The sequence below is a fragment of the Oncorhynchus mykiss genome, chromosome 26 (assembly GCF_057628025.1).
Source record: "Oncorhynchus mykiss isolate SJ-2025 chromosome 26, ASM5762802v1, whole genome shotgun sequence".
In the NCBI taxonomy this organism is placed as follows: Eukaryota; Metazoa; Chordata; class Actinopteri; order Salmoniformes; family Salmonidae; genus Oncorhynchus; species Oncorhynchus mykiss.
Genome location: NC_143047.1, coordinates 40,557,501 through 40,581,710, shown reverse-complemented (window position 1 = coordinate 40,581,710; position 24,210 = coordinate 40,557,501). Strand labels below are relative to the sequence as shown.

At 43.3% G+C, this 24,210-nt stretch overlaps 1 protein-coding gene across 1 annotated transcript in view; it reads left to right on the top strand.

Moving 5' to 3' along the window:
• map2k5 (mitogen-activated protein kinase kinase 5) overlaps positions 1 to 24,210 on the top strand; it is a 130,320-nt gene that overhangs the window by 92,921 nt on the left and 13,189 nt on the right. Inside the window, exons 20-21 of the mRNA XM_036963467.2 lie at positions 10,166 to 10,227; positions 11,716 to 11,761. Of these exons, the coding sequence (XP_036819362.2) occupies positions 10,166 to 10,227; positions 11,716 to 11,761 (108 nt within the window). The remainder of the gene's footprint in view (positions 1 to 10,165; positions 10,228 to 11,715; positions 11,762 to 24,210) is intronic.

Genomic DNA, 24,210 nt, shown 5'->3' with positions numbered 1-24,210 from the left:
TTCTAAAACTAACTGCAGCTCTTTGTTATGTGTTGCAGTCATTTCAATCACTGTAGTAGCTGACGTGTATAGTGTTGAGTCATCCACATACATAGACACACGGGCTTTACTCAAAGCCATGTTGTTTGTAAAGATTTTAAAAAGCAAGGGGCCTAGACAGCTGCCCTGGGGAATTCCTGATTCTACCTGGATTATGTTTGAGAGGCTCTGTGTTCTGTTAGACAGGTAACTCTTTATCCACAATATAGCAGGGTGTGTAAAGCCATAACACATATGTTTCTCCAGCAGCAGATAATGATCGATAATGTCAAAAGCTGCACTGAAGTTTATCAAAACAGCCCCAAAAATCGTTTTATCATCAATTTCTCTCAGCCAATCATCAGTTCTTTGTGTAAGTGCTGTGCTTGCTGAATAGCCTTCCCTATAAGCGTGCTGAAAGTCTGTTGTCAATTTGTTTACTGTAATATAGCATTGTATCTGGTGAAAAGTTTACTAAGGGTTGGTCACAGGCTGATTGGTTGGCTCTTTGAGCCAGTAAAGGGGGCTTTACTATTCTTAGGTAGCGGAATAACTTTTGCTTCCATCCAAGCACACTTTCTAGTAGGCTTACATTTAAGATGTGGCAAAATCGCTCACTATTATCCTCAGTAATTTTCCGTCTAAGTTGTGAGACCCCGGGGGCTTGTAATTGTTGATAGACAACAATCATTTTTTCACCTCTTTCACATTTGCTTTACGGAATAAAAAATTGCAATTCTTGTCTTTCGTAATTTGGTCAGATATACTTGGATGTGTAGTGTCAGCATTTGTTACTGGCATGTTATTCCTACGTTTGCTAATCTTGCCAATAAAAAAGTAGTTTGAAATATCTGTTGGTTTTGTGATGAATGAGCCATCGGATTCAATGAATGATGGAGTTGAGTTTGTCTTTTTCCCCAACGTTTTATTGAAGGTGCTTCAAAGCTTTTTACTATAATTCTTTGTCATTTATCTTTGTTTCATAGTTTTAATTTCATGTTATTTTTATTCAGTTTAGTCACATGATTTCTCAATTTACCGTTTGTTTGCCAATCGGTTGTGCAGCCAGACTTATTTGCCATTCCTTTTGCCTCATCCCTCTCAACCATACAATTTTTCAATTCCTCATCAATCCACGGGATTTAACAGTTTTTACAGTCATTTTCTTAATGGGTGTATGCTTATTAGTAACTAGGATAAGCAATTTCATAAATATGTCAAGTGCAAAGTCTGTTTGCTCCTCATTACACACCATGAACCAACATATATTCTTTACATCAACAACATATGAATCACTACAAAACTTATTATATGACTTCTTATACACTATATTAGGCCCAGCCTTTGGAATTTTGGTTTTCCTAGATGTGGCTACTATATTGATATCTCTACATTCGATGGATCTGGATACTGATTTCAAGCACATTTCTGCAGCATTAGTAATACATGTTGATGATTTCATTCATGTGCTGTTTGTAACTACCCTGGTAGGTTGACTGATCATCTGAACCAGGTTGCAGGCACTGGTTACAGTTTGAAGTGGGCAGCTTGATGAAAGCCAGTCCATATAAATCACCCAGAAAATATACCTCTCACATACATTATCAAGCATTTCACACATGTTATCCAGATACTGACTGTTAGCACTTGGTCTTATAGCAGCTTCCCACCAGAATGGGCTTTAGGTGAGGCAGATGAACCTGTAGCCATATTACTTCAACAGTATTTCACATGAGATCCTCTCTAATCTTTACAGGAATGTGGTACTGAATATTAACAGCAACACCTCCACCACTGGCATCTCTGTCTTTTCTGTAGATGTTATAACCGTGTATTGTTACCACTGTATCATCAAAGGTATTGTCTAAGTGAGTTTCAGAGATAGTCAAAATATGAATCATCCGTTACTAGCAAGTTATTAATTTCATTAACCTTGTTTCTTAAGCTACATATATTAACATGGGTTATTTTGAGCACTTTTCTGGGATGCTTGCTTGTTTTCATTGCTTTACTTAGCTTAGCAGAAGTAGACATTCTCATGTTATTTATGTTAGTGCAGGGTGAGCTGCACACATTGGACTTCCTACTAGGGAACACCACCTCAGTGCTAACATTATAAATCTGGTTCATAGACACATGATTGCTGCATACAACAGCTGTAGGATCAGCAGAGGCATTCAGGGCAGTTAGAGGCACATAAATTAGGTTACTTACATTGTGTCTACCAATGCCCCTGGGGTAATGTACATTTGCTGAAGCATTATGACAACTCTGCGTCACAATGGTAGGGATGAACTGAGCTGGGCTTGTGTCATTGATGAGTCATTGTCTCAACGCAGCCGTACAATGCTGTGAAAGGATCCAGGACCCCAAATGATCCCATCCTCCTTATAAAATGTGTTTTGTTTCCGAAAGGTATTGAAATTGTCAACAAAAGTTACACCCATACAGCTGCAATAATCACGTAGCCAGTTGTGAAGAGAAAGAATCCTGCTAAAGTGTTCAATGCCACGATTCAGAGAGGGCACAAGGCTAGATATGATGGGTGTTTTGTTAGTGTCTAGCAGAGAGTTAATCAGCTCTCTAAAATCCAGTTTCAACTGTTCAGCGCTGCCCTTCATAATGTCACTAAAACCCACATGGACTAGGATAGAATCCATTTAAACAGTTCACTCCCCCTTTTTGACTGAACATTCTTTTTTAGGGCTGTGTGTGCCAGTGGGCCGTACAGCCAAAAGAAGCTAGCTGCTCAAGCACTGTTACACATTTATTTGGTCACTAGGGCATTTACAGGCTTCCTTTTCTCTCTCTCACGCAAACACACATTACAGATATTATTTTGACATTCAAGTTTCAAGTATTATTGTCACTTGTACAAGTACAGTGAAAAGCCTTTCTTGCGAGTTCCTTCCCAACAATGCAGTAATCAATATCTGTAGTACTATAAAGTAAACCAAAAACACACACGAGAAAAGGTTCCAGGGTCAGTAGCTATATACAGGGACTGTTCCAGGGTCAGTAGTTATATACAGGGACAGTTCCAGGGTCAGTAGCTACAGTTGAAGTCGGAAGTTTACATACACTTAGGTTGGAGTCATTAAAACTAGTTTTTCAACCACTCCACAAATGTATTTTTAACAAACTATCGTTTTTACAAGTTGATTAGATCATCTACTTTGTGCATGACACAAGTAATTTTTCCAACAATTGTTTACAGACAGATTATTTCACTTATTTCACTGTATCACAATTCCAGTGGGTCAGAAGTTTACATACACTAAGTTGACTGTGCCTTTTAAACAGCTTGGAAAATTCCATAAAATTATGTCATGGCTTTAGAAGCTTCTGATAGGCTAATTGATATTATTTGAGTCAATTGGAGGTGAACCTGTTGATGTATTTCAAGGCCTACCTTCAAACTCAGTGCCTCTTTGCTTGACATCATGAGAAAATCAAAAGAAATCAGCCAAGACTTCAGAAAAAAATTGTAGACCACCACAAGTCTGGGTCATCCTTGGGAGCAATTTCCAAACGCCAGAAGGTACCACGTTCATCTGTACAAACAATAGTACGCAAGTATAAACACCATGGGATCACGCAGCCATCATACCACTCAGGAAGGAGACGCGTTCTGTCTCCTAGAGGCAAAAGGAAACCGGTACAAAAGTATCTATATCCACAGTAAATCGAGTCCTATATCGACATAACCTGAAAGGCCGCTCAGCAAGGAAGCAGCCACTGCTCCAAAACCGCTTTAAAAAAGCCAGACTACGGTTTGCAACTGCACATGGGGACAAAGATCATACTTTTTGGAGAAATGTCCTCTGGTCTGATGAAACAAAAATAGAACTGTTTGGCCATAATGACCATCGTTATGATTGGAGGAAAAAGGAGTAGGCTTGCAAGCCGAAGAACACCATCCCAACCGTGAAGCACAGGGGTGGCAGTATCCTGTTGTGGGGGTGCTTTGCTGCAGGAGGGACTGGTTCACCTCACAAAATAGATGGCATCATGAGGGAGGATAATTCTGTGGATATTGAAGCAACATCTCAAGACATCAGTCAGGAAGTTAAAGGTTAGTCGCAAATGGGTTTTCCGAATGGATAATGACCCCAAGCATACTTCCAACGTTGTGGCAAAATGACTTAAGGACAACAAAGTCAAGTTATTGGAGTGACCATCACAAAGCCCTGCCCTCAATCCCATAGAAAATTTGTGTGCAGAACTGAAAAAGTGTGTGCGAGCATGGAGGCCTATAAACCTGATTCAGTTACACCAGCTCTGTCAGGAGGAATGGGCCAAAATTCACCCAACTTATTGTGGGAAGCTTGTGGAAGGCTACCTGAAACGTTTGACCCAAGTTAAACAATATAAAGGCAATGCTATCAAATATGAATTGAGTGTATGTAAACTTCTGACCCACTGGGAATGTGATGAAAGAAATAAAAGCTGAAATAAATCATTCTCTCTACTATTATTCTGACATTTCACTTTCTTAAAATAAAGTGGTGATCCTAACTGACCTAAGGCAGGGAAATTTTACTGGGATTGAATGTCAGAAATTGTGAAAACCTTTGTTTACATTTATTTGGCTAAGGTCTATGTAAAGTTCAGACTTCAACTGTATATACAGGGACACGTCCAGGGTCAGTAGCTTTATGCAGGGTCAGTAGCTATATGCAGGGTCAGTTCCAGGGTCAGTAGTTATATGCAGGGTCAGTTCCAGGGTCAGTAGTTATATGCAGGGTCAGTTCCAGGGTCAGTAGCTATATACAGGGACAGTTCCAGAATCAGTAGCTATATACAGGGACAGTTCAAGGGTCAGTAGTTATATACAGGGACAGTTCCAGGGTCAGTAGCTATATACAGGGACAGTTCCAGGGTCAGTAGCTATATACAGGGACAGTTCCAGGGTCAGTAGCTATATACAGGGTCAGTTCCTGGGTCAGTGTTTACCATATTTACAATGTGCAGGGATACTGGAGTGATAGAGGTAGATATGTATAGGGGTAAGGTGACTAGGATATATGATAAACAGAGTAGCAGCAGTGTATATGATGATTGTGTGGAAGTGTGTGTGTGAGCAAATTAAGTGTGTGCTTGTTGGAATGTGAGTGAGTTTGTAGACTCCTGTGTGTGTGTGTGTGCAGAGTCAGAAAGTCTGCGTAGCCATTTTGTTAGCTATTTAGCAGTCTTATGGCTTGGGGATTGAAGCTGTTTAGGAGCCTCTTGGTGTCAGACTTGATGCTTTGGTTCCGCTGCTTTGCGGAAGCAGAGAGAACAGTCTATGGCTTAGGTGGCTGGAGTCTTTAACAACTTTCCAGGCCTTCCTTTCACACCATCTGGTATAGAGATGTCAGGGAGCTCGGCCCCAGTGATGTACTTGGCTGTCGGCCCCACACTCTGCAGAACCCTGCGATCGAGGGCGGTGCAGTTGCAATTCCAAGCAGTGATGCAGCCAGTCAAGATGCTCTCAGTGGTGCAGCCAGTCAAGATGCTCTCAGTGGTGCAGCCAGTCAAGATGCTCTCAGTGGTGCAGCCAGTCAAGATGCTCTCAGTGGTGCAGCTCTAGAATTTGAGGGCCCATGCCAAATCTGTTCAGCCTCCTGATGGGGAAGAGGCTCTGTTGTGTGGGTGGGTGGGTGTGGGACCATTTGAAGTCCTTAGTGATTTGGAAACCAAGGAACTTAAAGCTCTCGACCCGCTCCACTACAGCCCTGTGAATATACCTACCGTTGATATGGATGGGGCCATGCTCACCCCCCCCCCCCCCCCCCCCCCACCCCCCCCACCCCCACCACCTTCTGGAGTCCACAATCAGCTCCTCGTCCCTACTGACGTTGAGGGAGAGGTTGTTGTCCTGGTAACACAATGCCAGGTCACTGACCTCCTCCCTGTAGGCTGTCTCATTGTAGCCAGTGGTCAGGCCTACCACCATTGTGTTGTCAGCTAACTTGATTATAGTGTTGGAGTCGAACTAAGCACACACCCCTGTGGGGCCCCCGTGTTGAAGGTCAGTTTGGCGGAGGTGATGTTGTCTACCCTCACCACCTGGGGTCGGCCCGTCAGGGAGTCCAGGATCCAGTTGCAGAGGGAGGTGTTCAGTCCCCAGGTCCCGAGCTTGGAGGGGACTATGGTGTTGAACTCTGAGCTGTAGGCAATGAATAGCGATAGGTATTCCTCTTATCTAGGTGGGTGAGGGCAGTGTGGAGTGCAATTGAGATTGTGTCGTGTATGGATCTGTTTGGGGCAGTATGTAAATTGGAGTGGGTCTAGGGTGTCTGGGATGATGGAGTTGATATGTGCCATAACCGTCCTTTCAAAGTACTTCCTGATTACAGATGTGAGTGCTACAGGGCTGTAGTCATTGTGGCAGGCAGCCTTAGAGTACTTGAGAACAGGAATGATGGTGGTTATTATGAGATGTGACGATTACAGACCGGGGCAAGGAGAGGTTGAATAGAACTGTGAATGTGCCTGCCAGCTGTTCTGAGCATGCTCTGAGAACATGCCCTGGAATACCGTCTGGCCCCGCAGCCTTGAGTGTTGACCTGATTTAAAGACCTTACTCACATCGGCCTCAGAGAGCGAGACCACCCAGTCCTCTGGGCTGGCGGGGGCCCTCATGCACGGCTCGCTGTTGTTTTTGTCGATGCGTGCATAAAATCCATTGAGTTGATCTGGTAGAGGCATCGTTGGGCAGATCACGTCTGGGTCTTCCTTTGTAATCCGTAATGGACTGTAGCCCCTACCACATGCAGAGGACATCAGAGTTTGTATAATAGGATTCCAGCTTGTTCCTACAGTGTATTGATTGTTTGATGGCTCTGCAGACTTCGTAACAGGACTTCTGGTACTTGTTTCTGCCCTCAGCCATAGCCTCGGGGTGGCTGCGGTAGCCCTGTGTGCGGTAGCCCTGTTTGCGGTATCCCTGTGTGCGATAGCCCTATCTTTAAACTCTGTGTTAATCCTGGGCTTTTGATTGGGGAAGCAGAGAACCTTCAGTGTGGGGACAACGTCCACAATGCATTTCCTAATGAAGCCGGTAGTGGAGGTGATTAGCTCGTTGACGCTATCGGCGGAGTCCCGGAACATATTCCAGTCAGCGCTAGCAAAGCAGTCATGTAGCATAGCCTCCGATTTGGAGGACGTGACATGGCAACTTCCTGTCAACAGATAGATTCCCTCTCCAATTCCCTTTTCACCCTGTTTTCTCCATAAAGACTTTTGGCACACTAGAAAGCATAGAGAACAACAGGATGAGCTTCATTGTGTGAAAAATCACATCGTAATAAATTCTCATAGATGGGTCATTTCCATTTGAATTTCAATTCACCTCCTGAATTCATCTGTCCACCACTCTAGAAACCACAGTGTTCCATTCCACCCTCTCCATCAACCCTTAGCATGGTGTGTGCAGTCTGGTGTGGGTAGGAGAGAGATACAGTGTTGATTGAGTCAGAACTCTCCCTAGAGAGTGATGAAGGGGGGGGGGGGGGGGGGGGGGTGGTGTGTGAGGGAGGAGCTATGGAGGGGTTAGGGAGGGAGGAGCTATGGATGAGGGGGGGGGGGGGGGGGAGCTATGGAGGGAGGAGCTATGGAGGGAGGAGCTAGGGAGGGAGGAGTTATGAAGGGGAGGGAGGAGTTAGGCAGGGAGGAGCTATGGAGGGAGGAGCTAGGGAGGGAGGAGTTAGGGAGGGAGGAGCTATGAAGGGGAGGGAGGAGTTAGGCAGGGAGGAGCTATGGAGGGAGGGATGAAGGGGCAGGGAGGAACTATAGAGGGAGGGATGGGGAGGGAGGAGCTATAGAGGGAGGGGAGAGGGAAGAGCTGAGGAGGGAGGAGCTATAGAGGGAGGGGAGAGGGAAGAGCTGAGGAGGGAGGAGCTATAGAGGGAGGGGAGAGGGAAGAGCTGAGGAGGGAGGAGCTATAGAGGGAGGGAGGGGAGAGGGAGGAGCTATAGAGAGAGGGAGGTGACAGGGTGGGAGCCAACATCTACTGGACAACATCAACTGGGCCTGGCCTGTGCTCTCCACACACATTCACATGAAATACCCACACATTCTCACACACACACACATATTCTCACACACACACACACACGTTCAGACAGCATGGTGAAGAAGGCGCAACAGCGCCTCTTCAACATCAGGAGACTGAAGAAGTTGGGCTTGGCCCTTAAGAAAGGAAATGTTCCTCCTTATATTCTGATTCAGACAATACTGGGATCGTAATAAAACCACATTCTGATTTCTGGCTCTTAGAAATGTTTGTTTTGCAGCTCACATGTAGGATTGCTGCTTAAAGCCAGTTGACTTGACAGTTTAAATGTCTTCATTCTGTTGGCTGAAGAGGTTTAGGTTGCTGCCCTTTGGCCTCAATTCTCCTCTACCATGCTTTCTTTTTGTCTCTCTCTCCATCCCCCGCTGTCTCTCCATCCCCCGCTGTCTCTCCATCCCCCGCGGTCTCTCCATCCCCCCGCTGTCTCTCCATCCCCCGCGGTCTCACCATCCCCCCGCTGTCTCTCCATCCCCCGCGGTCTTTCCATCCCCCCGCTGTCTCTCCATCCTCCCGCGGTCTCTCCATCCCCCCGCGGTCTCTCCATCCCCCCGCAGTCTCTCCATCCCCCACGGTCTCTCCATCCCCCGCTGTCTCTCCATCCCCCGCGGTCTCTCCATCCCCCCGCTGTCTCTCCATCCCCCGCGGTCTCTCCATCCCCTTCGGTCTCTCCATCCCCCCGCGGTCTCTCCATCCCCCCGCGGTCTCTCCATCCCCCACGGTCTCTCCATCCCCCGCTGTCTCTCCATCCCCCGCGGTCTCTCCATCCCCCCGCTGTCTCTCCATCCCCCGCGGTCTCTCCATCCCCTTCGGTCTCTCCATCCCCCCGCTGTCTCTCCATCCTCCCGCGGTCTCTCCATCCCCCCGCGGTCTCTCCATCCCCTTGGGTCTCTCCATCCCCCGCGGTCTCTCCATCTCCTTCGGTCTCTCCATCTCCAGTCCTCTGTGACTGTCTCACTACAATGTTCATTATGGTTGTTGACTGTGGTTGTTGACTGGGGTAGCTGACTGGGGTAGCTGACTGGGGTAGCTGACTGGGCTAGTTGACTGGGCTAGTTGACTGGGCTAGCTGACTGGGGTAGCTGACTGGGGTAGCTGACTGGGGTAGCTGACTGGGCTAGTTGACTGGGGTAGCTGACTGGGCTAGTTGACTGGGGTAGTTGACTGGGGTAGCTGACTGGGGTAGCTGACTGGGGTAGCTGACTGGGCTAGCTGACTGGGCTAGTTGACTGGGGTAGTTGACTGGGGTAGCTGACTCGGGTAGCTGACTGTGGTTGTTGAGTGCACAGCGGGTGAAAAAGTTCTCAAATTGATTCTTATAGTGTTTGACTATCAAACTGTAACACACTACCCAATACGATTATAATAAAGTTTTCATTTGTATTCATGCCTCAAACACATTTTATACCGTGCCATTGCCAAGTAAAATATACTTTAAAATATAGACTTTAGAGGGCATTCATGTAAAATAAATGACAGTTGCAAACTGACAGTAAAATGTTTCGCCTTTCATGGCGAAATCTCCTTTAATATTTTTATCGTAACGAAGATGATCAGTGCCGCTCACACTTGTGCTCACCCGACACCCCCCCCCCCCCCACACACTGATTCCTAAAGGAGATTATTTTCCTTGACTCCATTGTGCTCGTCCAACAATAGGTGGGGTTCAGGTGCAGCTACCTCTTTTTACTAAGAAGACGGGACAATGTATCGCAGCGTTTAGAAATAGCCTCTTTATCAAGGTCGGCTTTTCTCAGCAAAATGTGTTTTAATAACTAGAATTCTATGTAGTTCAGGGTTTGGGGTTTCTCCGAATTGTGGTTTTGTATTCTTAACCAGTGGATACAGATCTAGACACAGTGATTGTGAAGAATTGGGATTTTTAGATTTGTGTAATTAAATCTCTCATTTGGGTTCAAGTTATTCGTATGTTGATTAGTAGTGTTTATCAAAGTGGATCTCTTCAACAAAATTAAGAAATGGGTTTAGCTTTTAGTGACAGATTTGATATCACATAACAACCTTCTAGAAGCTTCCGTGTTATGCTGTGTGGTCTTAAGTTGTTCAGTTGTGTCCTTGTGTTTCTCCCAGGAGCCTCCTGTTCTTCCTGTGGGTCAGTTCAGCCAGAAGTTTGTCCACTTCATCACACAGTGGTGAGTCAAATTGTTTTACATTTTGTCATTTAACAGATGATCTTATCCACAGCGACTTACAGTTAGTGGATTCATCTTAAAATAGCTAGGTGAGAAAACCCTTATCGCTCTCTCTCAAATATCAGCCTTTTGATGTGTTGGTTTCAGCCGAACAGAAATAAACCTAAACAGAAACCTAATAAATCAACAGAGTCAATATGTTTAAAAATTAAGTTCAATAATTGGATACAATTGAATAGCATTTAATTTGCCAAAGGCCAGACCTCAACCATGTTAATTTATTTTTAAATCCATCGTCTTTAGTACACTAAATGTAATCGTTAATATGAATTTAGTAGGCTGTATTTTTTTTTAACTTGATGACTCATGTAGGACATGCATTATCACTGTAGTGCCCTCCACTCTCCTATGTCTGATAATGGTGTTGGGTGGTAACGGGGCAGCTAGCAGAGACAGGATAACAAGGACAGGCCTTATCCCAGTGTACCAGGCTCTCCTGAAGGACAAATTATCTCTCTGATTTGTTTCTTTACTGCAGCAACACAGCACAATATTTACACTGACCATGTCTCCCATGGTCTGTTGGCCCCCTGTTAGCCAAATGCTCTCACTGATAAACACACAGCAGGGGGAACACACCCAATGGACTGACCTACCGGCCAAAAGCAGGACCTTAACAGTGTGTGCATGTTTCTGCATGTGTATGTCCTTGTACGTGTGTCTACATACCGCCAGCTGTTGTTTACCTATCTCTATGCCTTATTTACTCAAACAGGCCAGGTCTCTGTTTCTCTTCTCCGTGCCCGCCCCAGCCCTGGCACCGGGTTGGCACTGCCACCTCCCAGGCTATTCTTAGAGGTCCCTGTCCTGTCCCTGGTCCCTGCCTGCTGTGATTCATCACACAGTAACTCGGTTAGCTCCAGACGGGCCTCTCTAGAACCACACACTAATCCTTCACAGTCCCCTATGTAGGTCGCCCTGACGAATCTCCACTCCTCATTCTCAGGACTGGCAGGGTCCTCACACAGGGTCAATGACTGTTTGGGTACTTAGTGTGTGTGTGTGAGCTGGCGCTGGTGGTTAGAGTGGTGCTGATGCAGATGGTTTTGATCTGCTTTATTGTTCAAATGATAGTAGGCCAACACACACACACACACACACACACACACGCACACAACATCGAGGAGACCTCGTATGAGGAATATGGACTGGTTGTCCACACATTTTATTGTCAGACTGTACTAGCCATAGCATTTCCACTGCGTGGGGCTCATAGTGTAACAAAAGCACCATTGGGACAATCTGGCAATTAGGCTTGTCAGGTTTGTCAGTAATGTCCTTGGATGCTCATTAGGAACAAATGCTCATTAGGAAATTACTTATAGAAAAATGTAAGTAATGAACCACAAAATGAAATAGTCTTACCTTCGAAAATGTCTCTGTATGTTTAAACAACATTGTGATAAAACTGCTGTTTTCTCTGTTCAGCATGAAGAGACTCCCCAAAGAGAGGCCTGCTCCTACCAACCTTATGGTGAGTTACCATGTTACAGACTATAGAAACCTCCTAACAACCTTATGGTGAGTTACCATGTTACAGACTATAGAAACCTCCTAACAACCTTATGGTGAGTTACCATGTTACAGACTATAGAAACCTACCAACCTTATGGTGAGTTACCATGTTACAGACTATAGAAACCTCCTAACAACCTTATGGTGAGTTACCATGTTACAGACTATAGAAACCTCCTAACAACCTTATGGTGAGTTACCATGTTACAGACTATAGAAACCTAACAACCTTATGGTGAGTTACCATGTTACAGACTATAGAAACCTCCTACCAACCTTATGGTGAGTTACCATGTTACAGACTATAGAAACCTCCTAACAACCTTATGGTGAGTTACCATGTTACAGACTATAGAAACCTCCTACCAACCTTATGGTGAGTTACCATGTTACAGACTATAGAAGCCTACCAACCTTATGGTGAGTTACCATGTTACAGACTATAGAAACCTACCAACCTTATGGTGAGTTACCATGTTACAGACTATAGAAACCTCCTAACAACCTTATGGTGAGTTACCATGTTACAGACTATAGAAACCTCCTACCAACCTTATGGTGAGTTACCATGTTACAGACTATAGAAACCTAACAACCTTATGGTGAGTTACCATGTTACAGACTATAGAAACCTACCAACCTTATGGTGAGTTACCATGTTACAGACTATAGAAACCTACCAACCTTATGGTGAGTTACCATGTTACAGACTATAGAAACCTCCTACCAACCTTATGGTGAGTTACCATGTTACAGACTACAGAAACCTCCTACCAACCTTATGGTGAGTTACCATGTTACAGACTACAGAAACCTCCTACCAACCTTATGGTGAGTTACCATGTTACAGACTATAGAAACCTCCTAACAACCTTATGGTGAGTTACCATGTTACAGACTATAGAAACCTAACAACATTATGGTGAGTTACCATGTTACAGACTATAGAAACCTCCTAACAACCTTATGGTGAGTTACCATGTTACAGACTATAGAAACCTCCTAACAACCTTATGGTGAGTTACCATGTTACAGACTATAGAAACCTCCTAACAACCTTATGGTGAGTTACCATGTTACAGACTATAGAAACCTAACAACCTTATGGTGAGTTACCATGTTACAGACTATAGAAGCCTCCTAACAACCTTATGGTGAGTTACCATGTTACAGACTATAGAAACCTACCAACCTTATGGTGAGTTACCATGTTACAGACTATAGAAACCTCCTAACAACCTTATGGTGAGTTACCATGTTACAGACTATAAAAACCTACCAACCTTATGGTGAGTTACCATGTTACAGACTATAGAAACCTCCTAACAACCTTATGGTGAGTTACCATGTTACAGACTATAGAAACCTCCTACCAACCTTATGGTGAGTTACCATGTTACAGACTATAGAAACCTAACAACCTTATGGTGAGTTACCATGTTACAGACTATAGAAACCTACCAACAACCTTATGGTGAGTTACCATGTTACAGACTATAGAAACCTCCTACCAACCTTATGGTGAGTTACCATGTTACAGACTATAGAAACCTCCTACCAACCTTATGGTGAGTTACCATGTTACAGACTATGGAAACCTCCTAACAACCTTATGGTGAGTTACCATGTTACAGACTATAGAAACCTACCAACCTTATGGTGAGTTACCATGTTACTGACTATAGAAACCTCCTACCAACCTTATGGTGAGTTACCATGTTACAGACTATAGAAACCTCCTAACAACCTTATGGTGAGTTACCATGTTACAGACTATAGAAACCTCCTAACAACCTTATGGTGAGTTACCATGTTACAGACTATAGAAACCTACCAACCTTATGGTGAGTTACCATGTTACAGACTATATAAACCTCCTACCAACCTTATGGTGAGTTACCATGTTACAGACTATAGAAACCTCCTAAGAACCTTATGGTGAGTTACCATGTTACAGACTATAGAAACCTCCTACCAACCTTATGGTGAGTTACCATGTTACAGACTATAGAAACCTCCTACCAACCTTATGGTGAGTTACCATGTTACAGACTATAGAAACCTACCAACCTTATGGTGAGTTACCATGTTACAGACTATAGAAACCTCCTAACAACCTTATGGTGAGTTACCATGTTACAGACTATAGAAACCTCCTACCAACCTTATGGTGAGTTACCATGTTACAGACTATAGAAACCTCCTAACAACCTTATGGTGAGTTACCATGTTACATACTATAGAAACCTACCAACCTTATGGTGAGTTACCATGTTACATACTATAGAAACCTCCTAACAACCTTATGGTGAGTTACCATGTTACAGACTATAGAAACCTCCTAACAACCTTATGGTGAGTTACCATGTTACAGACTATAGAAACCTCCTAACAACCTTATGGTGAGTTACCATGTTACAGACTATAGAAACCTAACAACCTTATGGTGAGTTACCATGTTACAGACTATAGAAACCTCCTAACAACCTTATGGTGAGTTACCATGTTACAGACTATAGAAACCTACCAACCTTATGGTGAGTTACCATGTTACAGACTATAGAAACCTCCTAACAACCTTATGGTGAGTTACCATGTTACAGACTATAAAAACCTACCAACCTTATGGTGAGTTACCATGTTACAGACTATAGAAACCTCCTAACAACCTTATGGTGAGTTACCATGTTACAGACTATAGAAACCTCCTACCAACCTTATGGTGAGTTACCATGTTACAGACTATAGAAACCTAACAACCTTATGGTGAGTTACCATGTTACAGACTATAGAAACCTACCAACAACCTTATGGTGAGTTACCATGTTACAGACTATAGAAACCTCCTACCAACCTTATGGTGAGTTACCATGTTACAGACTATAGAAACCTCCTACCAACCTTATGGTGAGTTACCATGTTACAGACTATGGAAACCTCCTAACAACCTTATGGTGAGTTACCATGTTACAGACTATAGAAACCTACCAACCTTATGGTGAGTTACCATGTTACTGACTATAGAAACCTCCTACCAACCTTATGGTGAGTTACCATGTTACAGACTATAGAAACCTCCTAACAACCTTATGGTGAGTTACCATGTTACAGACTATAGAAACCTCCTAACAACCTTATGGTGAGTTACCATGTTACAGACTATAGAAACCTACCAACCTTATGGTGAGTTACCATGTTACAGACTATATAAACCTCCTACCAACCTTATGGTGAGTTACCATGTTACAGACTATAGAAACCTCCTAAGAACCTTATGATGAGTTACCATGTTACAGACTATAGAAACCTCCTACCAACCTTATGGTGAGTTACCATGTTACAGACTATAGAAACCTCCTACCAACCTTATGGTGAGTTACCATGTTACAGACTATAGAAACCTACCAACCTTATGGTGAGTTACCATGTTACAGACTATAGAAACCTCCTAACAACCTTATGGTGAGTTACCATGTTACAGACTATAGAAACCTCCTACCAACCTTATGGTGAGTTACCATGTTACAGACTATAGAAACCTCCTAACAACCTTATGGTGAGTTACCATGTTACAGACTATAGAAACCTACCAACCTTATGGTGAGTTACCATGTTACAGACTATAGAAACCTAACAACCTTATGGTGAGTTACCATGTTACAGACTATAGAAACCCCCTAACAACCTTATGGTGAGTTACCATGTTACAGACTATAGAAACCTCCTAACAACCTTATGGTGAGTTACCATGTTACAGACTATAGAAACCTACCAACCTTGTGGTGAGTTACCATGTTACAGACTATAGAAACCTCCTACCAACCTTATGGTGAGTTACCATGTTACAGACTATAGAAACCTCCTAACAACCTTATGGTGAGTTACCATGTTACAGACTATAGAAACCTCCTAACAACCTTATGGTGAGTTACCATGTTACAGACTATAGAAACCTACCAACCTTATGGTGAGTTACCATGTTACAGACTATAGAAACCTCCTAACAACCTTATGGTGAGTTACCATGTTACAGACTATAGAAACCTCCTACCAACCTTATGGTGAGTTACCATGTTACAGACTATAGAAACCTCCTAACAACCTTATGGTGAGTTACCATGTTACAGACTATAGAAACCTACCAACCTTATGGTGAGTTACCATGTTACAGACTATAGAAACCTCCTACCAACCTTATGGTGAGTTACCATGTTACAGACTATAGAAACCTACCAACCTTATGGTGAGTTACCATGTTACAGACTATAGAAACCTCCTAACAACCTTATGGTGAGTTACCATGTTACAGACTATAGAAACCTCCTAACAACCTTATGGTGGGTTACCATGTTACAGACTATAGAAACCTCCTAACAACCTTATGGTGAGTTACCATGTTACAGACTATAGAAACCTCCTACCAACCTTATGGTGAGTTACCATGTTACAGACTATAGAAACCTCCTAACAACCTTATGGTGAGTTACCATGTTACAGACTATAGAAACCTCCTAACAACCTTATGGTGAGTTACCATGTTACAGACGATAGAAACCTCCTAACAACCTTATGGTGAGTTACCATGTTACAGACTATAGAAACCTACCAACCTTATGGTGAGTTACCATGTTACAGACTATAGAAACCTCCTAACAACCTTATGGTGAGTTACCATGTTACAGACTATAGAAACCTACCAACCTTATGGTGAGTTACCATGTTACAGACTATAGAAACCTACCAACTTTATGGTGAGTTACCATGTTACAGACTATAGAAACCTCCTACCAACCTTATGGTGAGTTACCATGTTACAGACTATAGAAACATCCTAACAACCTTATGGTGAGTTACCATGTTACAGACTATAGAAACCTCCTACCAACATTATGGTGAGTTACCATGTTACAGACTATAGAAACCTACCAACCTTATGGTGAGTTACCATGTTACAGACTATAGAAACCTCCTAACAACCTTATGGTGAGTTACCATGTTACAGACTATAGAAACCTACCAACCTTATGGTGAGTTACCATGTTACAGACTATAGAAACCTCCTAACAACCTTATGGTGAGTTACCATGTTACAGACTATAGAAACCTCCTAACAACCTTATGGTGAGTTACCATGTTACAGACTATAGAAACATCCTAACAACCTTATGTTGAGTTACCATGTTACAGACTATAGAAACCTACCAACCTTATGGTGAGTTACCATGTTACAGACTATAGAAACCTCCTAACAACCTTATGGTGAGTTACCATGTTACAGACTATAGAAACCTCCTAACAACCTTATGGTGAGTTACCATGTTACAGACTATAGAAACCTCCTAACAACCTTATGGTGAGTTACCATGTTACAGACTATAGAAACCTACCAACCTTATGGTGAGTTACCATGTTACAGACTATAGAAACCTCCTAACAACCTTATGGTGAGTTACCATGTTACAGACTATAGAAACCTCCTACCAACCTTATGGTGAGTTACCATGTTACAGACTATAGAAACCTCCTAACAACCTTATGGTGAGTTACCATGTTACAGACTATAGAAACCTACCAACCTTATGGTGAGTTACCATGTTACAGACTATAGAAACCTCCTACCAACCTTATGGTGAGTTACCATGTTACAGACTATAGAAACCTACCAACCTTATGGTGAGTTACCATGTTACAGACTATAGAAACCTCCTAACAACCTTATGGTGAGTTACCATGTTACAGACTATAGAAACCTCCTAACAACCTTATGGTGGGTTACCATGTTACAGACTATAGAAACCTCCTAACAACCTTATGGTGAGTTACCATGTTACAGACTATAGAAACCTCCTACCAACCTTATGGTGAGTTACCATGTTACAGACTATAGAAACCTCCTAACAACCTTATGGTGAGTTACCATGTTACAGACTATAGAAACCTCCTAACAACCTTATGGTGAGTTACCATGTTACAGACGATAGAAACCTCCTAACAACCTTATGGTGAGTTACCATGTTACAGACTATAGAAACCTACCAACCTTATGGTGAGTTACCATGTTACAGACTATAGAAACCTCCTAACAACCTTATGGTGAGTTACCATGTTACAGACTATAGAAACCTACCAACCTTATGGTGAGTTACCATGTTACAGACTATAGAAACCTACCAACTTTATGGTGAGTTACCATGTTACAGACTATAGAAACCTCCTACCAACCTTATGGTGAGTTACCATGTTACAGACTATAGAAACATCCTAACAACCTTATGGTGAGTTACCATGTTACAGACTATAGAAACCTCCTACCAACATTATGGTGAGTTACCATGTTACAGACTATAGAAACCTACCAACCTTATGGTGAGTTACCATGTTACAGACTATAGAAACCTCCTAACAACCTTATGGTGAGTTACCATGTTACAGACTATAGAAACCTACCAACCTTATGGTGAGTTACCATGTTACAGACTATAGAAACCTCCTAACAACCTTATGGTGAGTTACCATGTTACAGACTATAGAAACCTCCTAACAACCTTATGGTGAGTTACCATGTTACAGACTATAGAAACATCCTAACAACCTTATGTTGAGTTACCATGTTACAGACTATAGAAACCTACCAACCTTATGGTGAGTTACCATGTTACAGACTATAGAAACCTCCTAACAACCTTATGGTGAGTTACCATGTTACAGACTATAGAAACCTCCTAACAACCTTATGGTGAGTTACCATGTTACAGACAGACTATAGAAACCTCCTAACAACCTTATGGTGAGTTACCATGTTACAGACTATAGAAACCTACCAACCTTATGGTGAGTTACCATGTTACAGACTATAGAAACCTACCAACCTTATGGTGAGTTACCATGTTACAGACTATAGAAACCTCCTAACAACCTTATGGTGAGTTACCATGTTACATACTATAGAAACCTCCTAACAACCTTATGGTGAGTTACCATGTTACAGACTATAGAAACCTCCAAGGTTATGGAAGTGAACCAAAACATGACTATAGGAAGATATCACACAGACATATCTGTCTGGACGTGAGTTCCATGTCCCCTCTACCCCCAGTGAGTCTGACTGAGTCTGTCTCACTCCGAGTGTTGGCTTGATGCGTTTCTCTGATCTGGTGTTAGTGCACAAGGCCACAGCAATTTACACCAGCTACCTTTTAAGAGCTGTGACAGGGAAGTGTGTGTGTGTGTGTGTGTGTGTGTGTGTGTGTGTGTGTGTGTGTGTGTGTGTGTGTGTGTGTGTGTGTGTTGGGGATGAGTGTAAAGGCGGAAGTGCTAACTGAGTGTGTGTTCTCACACAAGGAAGAGGAGTTGAGGGGAGAGGAAGAGAACTGAACACTCAGACCCATTTCTCTCTGTATCTCTCTCTCTGTATCTCTCTCTCTCTGTATCTCTCTCTCTGTATCTCTCTCTCTCTGTATCTCTCTCGCTCTGTATCTCTCTCGCTCTGTATCTCTCTCGCTCTGTATCTCTGTCAATTCAATTCAAGGGGCTTTATTGGCATGGGAAACATGTGTTAACATTGCCAAAGCAAGTGAGGTAGATAATATACAAAAGTGAAATAAACAATAAAAATTAACAGTAAACATTACACATACAGAAGTTTCAAAACAATAAAGACCTTACAAATGTCATATTACGTATATATACAGTGTTGCAACGATGTACACATGGTTAAGGGTACACAAGGGAAAATAAATAAGCATAAATATGGGTTGTATTTACAATGGTGTTTGTTCTTCACTGGTTGCCCTTTTCTTGTGGCAACAGGTCACAAATATTGCTGCTGTGATGGCACACTGTGGTATTTCACCCAGTAGATATGGGAGTTCATCAAAATTGGATTTGTTTTTGAATTCTTTGGATCTGTGTAATCTGAGGGAAATATGTGTCTCTAATATGGTCATACATTGGACAGGAGGTTAGGAAGTGCAGCTCAGTTTCCACCTCATTTTGTGGGCAGTGAGCACATAGCCTGTCTTCTCTTGAGAGCCATGTCTGCCTACGGCGGCCTTTCTCAATGACAAGGCTATGCTCACTGAGTCTGTACATAGTCAAAGCTTTCCTTAAGTTTGGGTCAGTCACAGTGGTCAGGCATTCTGCCACTGTGTACTCTCTGTTTAGGGCCAAATAGCATTCTAGTTTGCTCTGTTTTTTTGTTAATTCTTTCCAATGTGTCAAGTAATTATATTTTTGTTTTCTCATGATTTGATTGGGTCTAATTGTGCTACTGTCCTGGGGCTCTGTGGGGTGTGTTTGTGAACAGAGCCCCAAGGACCAGCTTGCTTAGTGGTTCATCTCTCTGTAGGTGATGGCTTTATTAATGGAAGGTTTTGGGAATCGCTTCCTTTTAGGTGGTTGTAGAATTTAATGGCTCTTTTCTGGATTTTGATAATTAGTGGGTATCGGCCTAATTCTGCTTTGCATGCATTATTTGGTGTTCTACACTGAGGATATTTTTGCAGAATTCTGCATGCAGAGTCTCAATTTGATGTTTGGCCCATTTTGTGAAGTCTTGGTTGATGAGCGGACCCCATATCTCACAACCATAAAGGGCAATGGGCTCTATGACTGATTCAATTATTTTTAGTCAGATCCTAATTGGTATGTTGAATTTTATGTTCCTTTTGATGTTCCTTTCTGCCTTGTCTCTCAGATCGTTCACAGCTTTGTGGAAGTTACAGTGCCTTGCGAAAGTATTCGGCCCCCTTGAACTTTGCGACCTTTTGCCACATTTCAGGCTTCAAACATAAAGATATAAAACTGTATTTTTTTGTGAAGAATCAACAACAAGTGGGACACAATCATGAAGTGGAACGACATTTATTGGATATTTCAAACTTTTTTAACAAATCAAAAACTGAAAAATTGGGCGTGCAAAATTATTCAGCCCCCTTAAGTTAATACTTTGTAGCGCCACCATTTGCGGCGATTACAGCTGTAAGTCGCTTGGGGTATGTCTCTATCAGTTTTGCACATCGAGAGACTGACATTTTTTCCCATTCCTCATTGCAAAACAGCTCGAGCTCAGTGAGGTTGGATGGAGAGCATTTGTGAACAGCAGTTTTCAGTTCTTTCCACAGATTCTCGATTGGATTCAGGTCTGGACTTTGACTTGGCCATTCTAACACCTGGATATGTTTATTTTTGAACCATTCCATTGTAGATTTTGCTTTATGTTTTGGATCATTGTCTTGTTGGAAGACAAATCTCCGTCCCAGTCTCAGGTCTTTTGCAGACTCCATCAGGTTTTCTTCCAGAATGGTCCTGTATTTGGCTCCATCCATCTTCCCATAAATTTTAACCATCTTCCCTGTCCCTGCTGAAGAAAAGCAGGCCCAAACCATGATGCTGCCACCACCATGTTTGACAGTGGGGATGGTGTGTTCAGCTGTGTTGCTTTTACGCCAAACATAACATTTTGCATTGTTGCCAAAAAGTTCAATTTTAGTTTCATCTGACCAGAGCACCTTCTTCCACATGTTTGGTGTGTCTCCCAGGTGGCTTGTGGCAAACTTTAAACGACACTTTTTATGGATATCTTTAAGAAATGGCTTTCTTCTTGCCACTCTTCCATAAAGGCCAGATTTGTGCAATATACAACTGATTGTTGTCCTATGGACAGAGTCTCCCACCTCAGCTGTAGATCTCTGCAGTTCATCCAGAGTGATCATGGGCCTCTTGGCTGCATCTCTGATCAGTCTTCTCCTTGTATGAGCTGAAAATTTAGAGGGACGGCCAGGTCTTGGTAGATTTGCATTGGTCTGATACTCCTTCCATTTCAATATTATCGCTTGCACAGTGCTCCTTGGGATGTTTAAAGCTTGGGAAATCTTTTTGTATCCAAATCCGGCTTTAAACTTCGTCACAACAGTATCTCGGACCTGCCTGGTGTGTTCCTTGTTCTTCATGATGCTCTGTGCGCTTTTAACGGACCTCTGAGACTATCACAGTGCAGGTGCATTTATACGGAGACTTAATTACACACAGGTGGATTGTATTTATCATCATTAGTCATTTAGGTCAACATTGGATCATTCAGAGATCCTCACTGATCTTCTGGAGAGAGTTTGCTGCACTGAAAGTAAAGGGGCTGAATAATTTTGCACGCCCAATTTTTCAGTTTTTGATTTGTTAAAAAAGTTTGAAATATCCAATAAATGTCGTTCCACTTCATGATTGTGTCCCACTTGTTGTTGATTCTTCACAAAAAAATACAGTTTTATATCTTTATGTTTGAAGCCTGAAATGTGGCAAAAGGTCGCAAAGTTCAAGGGGGCCGAATACTTTCGCAAGGCACTGTACCTGTGGCGCTGATGTTTAGGCCAAGGTATGTATAGTTTTTTGTGTGCTCAAGGGCAACGGTGTCTAGATGGAATTTGTATTTGTGGTCCTGGCGACTGGACCTTTTTTGGAACACCATTTTTTTGGTCTTACTGAGATTTACTGTCAGGGCCCAGGTCTGGCAGAATCTGTGCAGAAGATCTCGGTGCTGCTGTAGACCCTCCTTGGTTGGTGACAGAAGCACCAGATCATCAGCAAACAGTAGACATTTGACTTCAGATTCTAGTAGGGTGAGGCCGGGTGTTGCAGACTTTTCTAGTGCCCGCGCCAATTCGTTATATATGTTGAAGAGGGTGGGGCTTAAGCTGCATCCCTGTCTCACCCCACGTCCCTGTGGGAAGAAATGTGTTTTTTTTTTGCCAATTTTAACCGCACACTTTTCGTTTGTGTACATGGATTTTATAATGTCGTATGTTTTACCCCCAACACCACTTTCCATCAATTTGTCCCTCATGCCAAATTGAGTCGAAGGCTTTTTTGAAATCAACAAAGCATGAGAAGACTTTGCCTTTGTTTTGGTTTGTTTGGTTGTCAATTAGGGTGTGCAGGGTGAATACATGGTCTGTTGTATGGTAATTTGGTAAAAAGACAATTTGACATTTGCTCAGTGCATTGTTTTCATTGAGGAAATGTACGAGTCTGCTGTTAATGATAATGCAGAGGATTTTTCCAAGGTTACTGTTGACGCATATCCCACAGTAGTTATTGGGGTCAAATTTGTCTCCACTTTTGTGGATTGGAGTGATCAGTCGTTGGTTCTCTGTCTGTCTCTCTGTGTCTCTGTCTGTCTGTCTGTCTCTCGCTCTCTTTCTCTCTCGGTCTCTGTCTCTCTCGGTCTCTGTCTCTCTCGGTCTCTGTCTCTCTCGGTCTCTCTCAGTCTCGGTCTCTCTCGGTCTCGGTCTCTCTCGGTCTCGGTCTCTCTCGGTCTCGGTCTCTCTCGGTCTTGGTCTCTGTCTCTCTCGGTCTCTGTCTGTCTCGGTCTCTCTTGGTCTCGGTCTCTGTCTGTCTCTGTATCTCTCTATCTCCTTCTCTCTTTGTCTCTCTCCCCCTCCCTTTCTCTCCCCTCTCTCTCACACTCTCTCTCTCCCTTTCTCTCCCCCCCCCTCTCTCTCTCTCCCTCAGAGAATGCATTGATCTCTGCTTAGTTTAGGTCTATCAGTTAGTTAGTTAGTAGGACATCCCATAGTTACAGACAGTCAGACAGACTGTCAGACAATAACCAAACAGACTGTACATATCCCAGGACACCAGCATCACTAACAGCCACTAATGCTCATACCATAAAACCCCACAGCGGGAATGACGTCAATAAAAGCCATATCAATAATCAGAGGGAGCCGCGTCCCATCCTCATCCACCATCCATGCCAAGCTGATGAGCGAGCCCACGGAGGCATAATCGTAAAGAGACACAATTTGCCGTGTCTTCCACCGGCTCTCCTGGAGGAATAAGGCCGTGAAGATAATAACTATTAGTGAACGACGGCACTTTGTACTGGGGATTCCAGCTGTGGCAAGCTGCATTAACATACAGATGGAATGTGTATATAGACTGTTAATATGTACATGGTGGGGGGGGGGGGGGTGCGTGAGACAATCAGACCCTCGCCACAGAGGCACGCGGCCGTGACCTCATCTCGTGCCTCATCACGGAGAACGGAAATGAAGGGCCTGAGGGGAGAGGGACGCAAAACAGAGAGAGGAGAGAGAGGAAGGGAGGAGAGAGAGAGAAAGGGAGGAGAGAGAGAGGTAGGAAGGGAGGAGAGGGATAGGAGAGAGGTAGGAAGGGAGGGAGGAGAGAGGTAGGAAGGGAGGGAGGAGAGAGGTAGGAAGGGAGGGAGGAGAGAGGTAGGAAGGGAGGAGAGGGGTAGGAAGGGAGGAGAGGGGTGTAAAGGGAGGAAAGGTGGGAAGGGAGGAGAGAGGTGGGAAGGGAGGAGAGAGGTGGGAAGGGAGGGGAGAGAGGAAGGGAGGGGAGAGAGGAAGGGAGGAGAGAGAGATGAAGGGAGGAGAGAGAGATGAAGGGAGG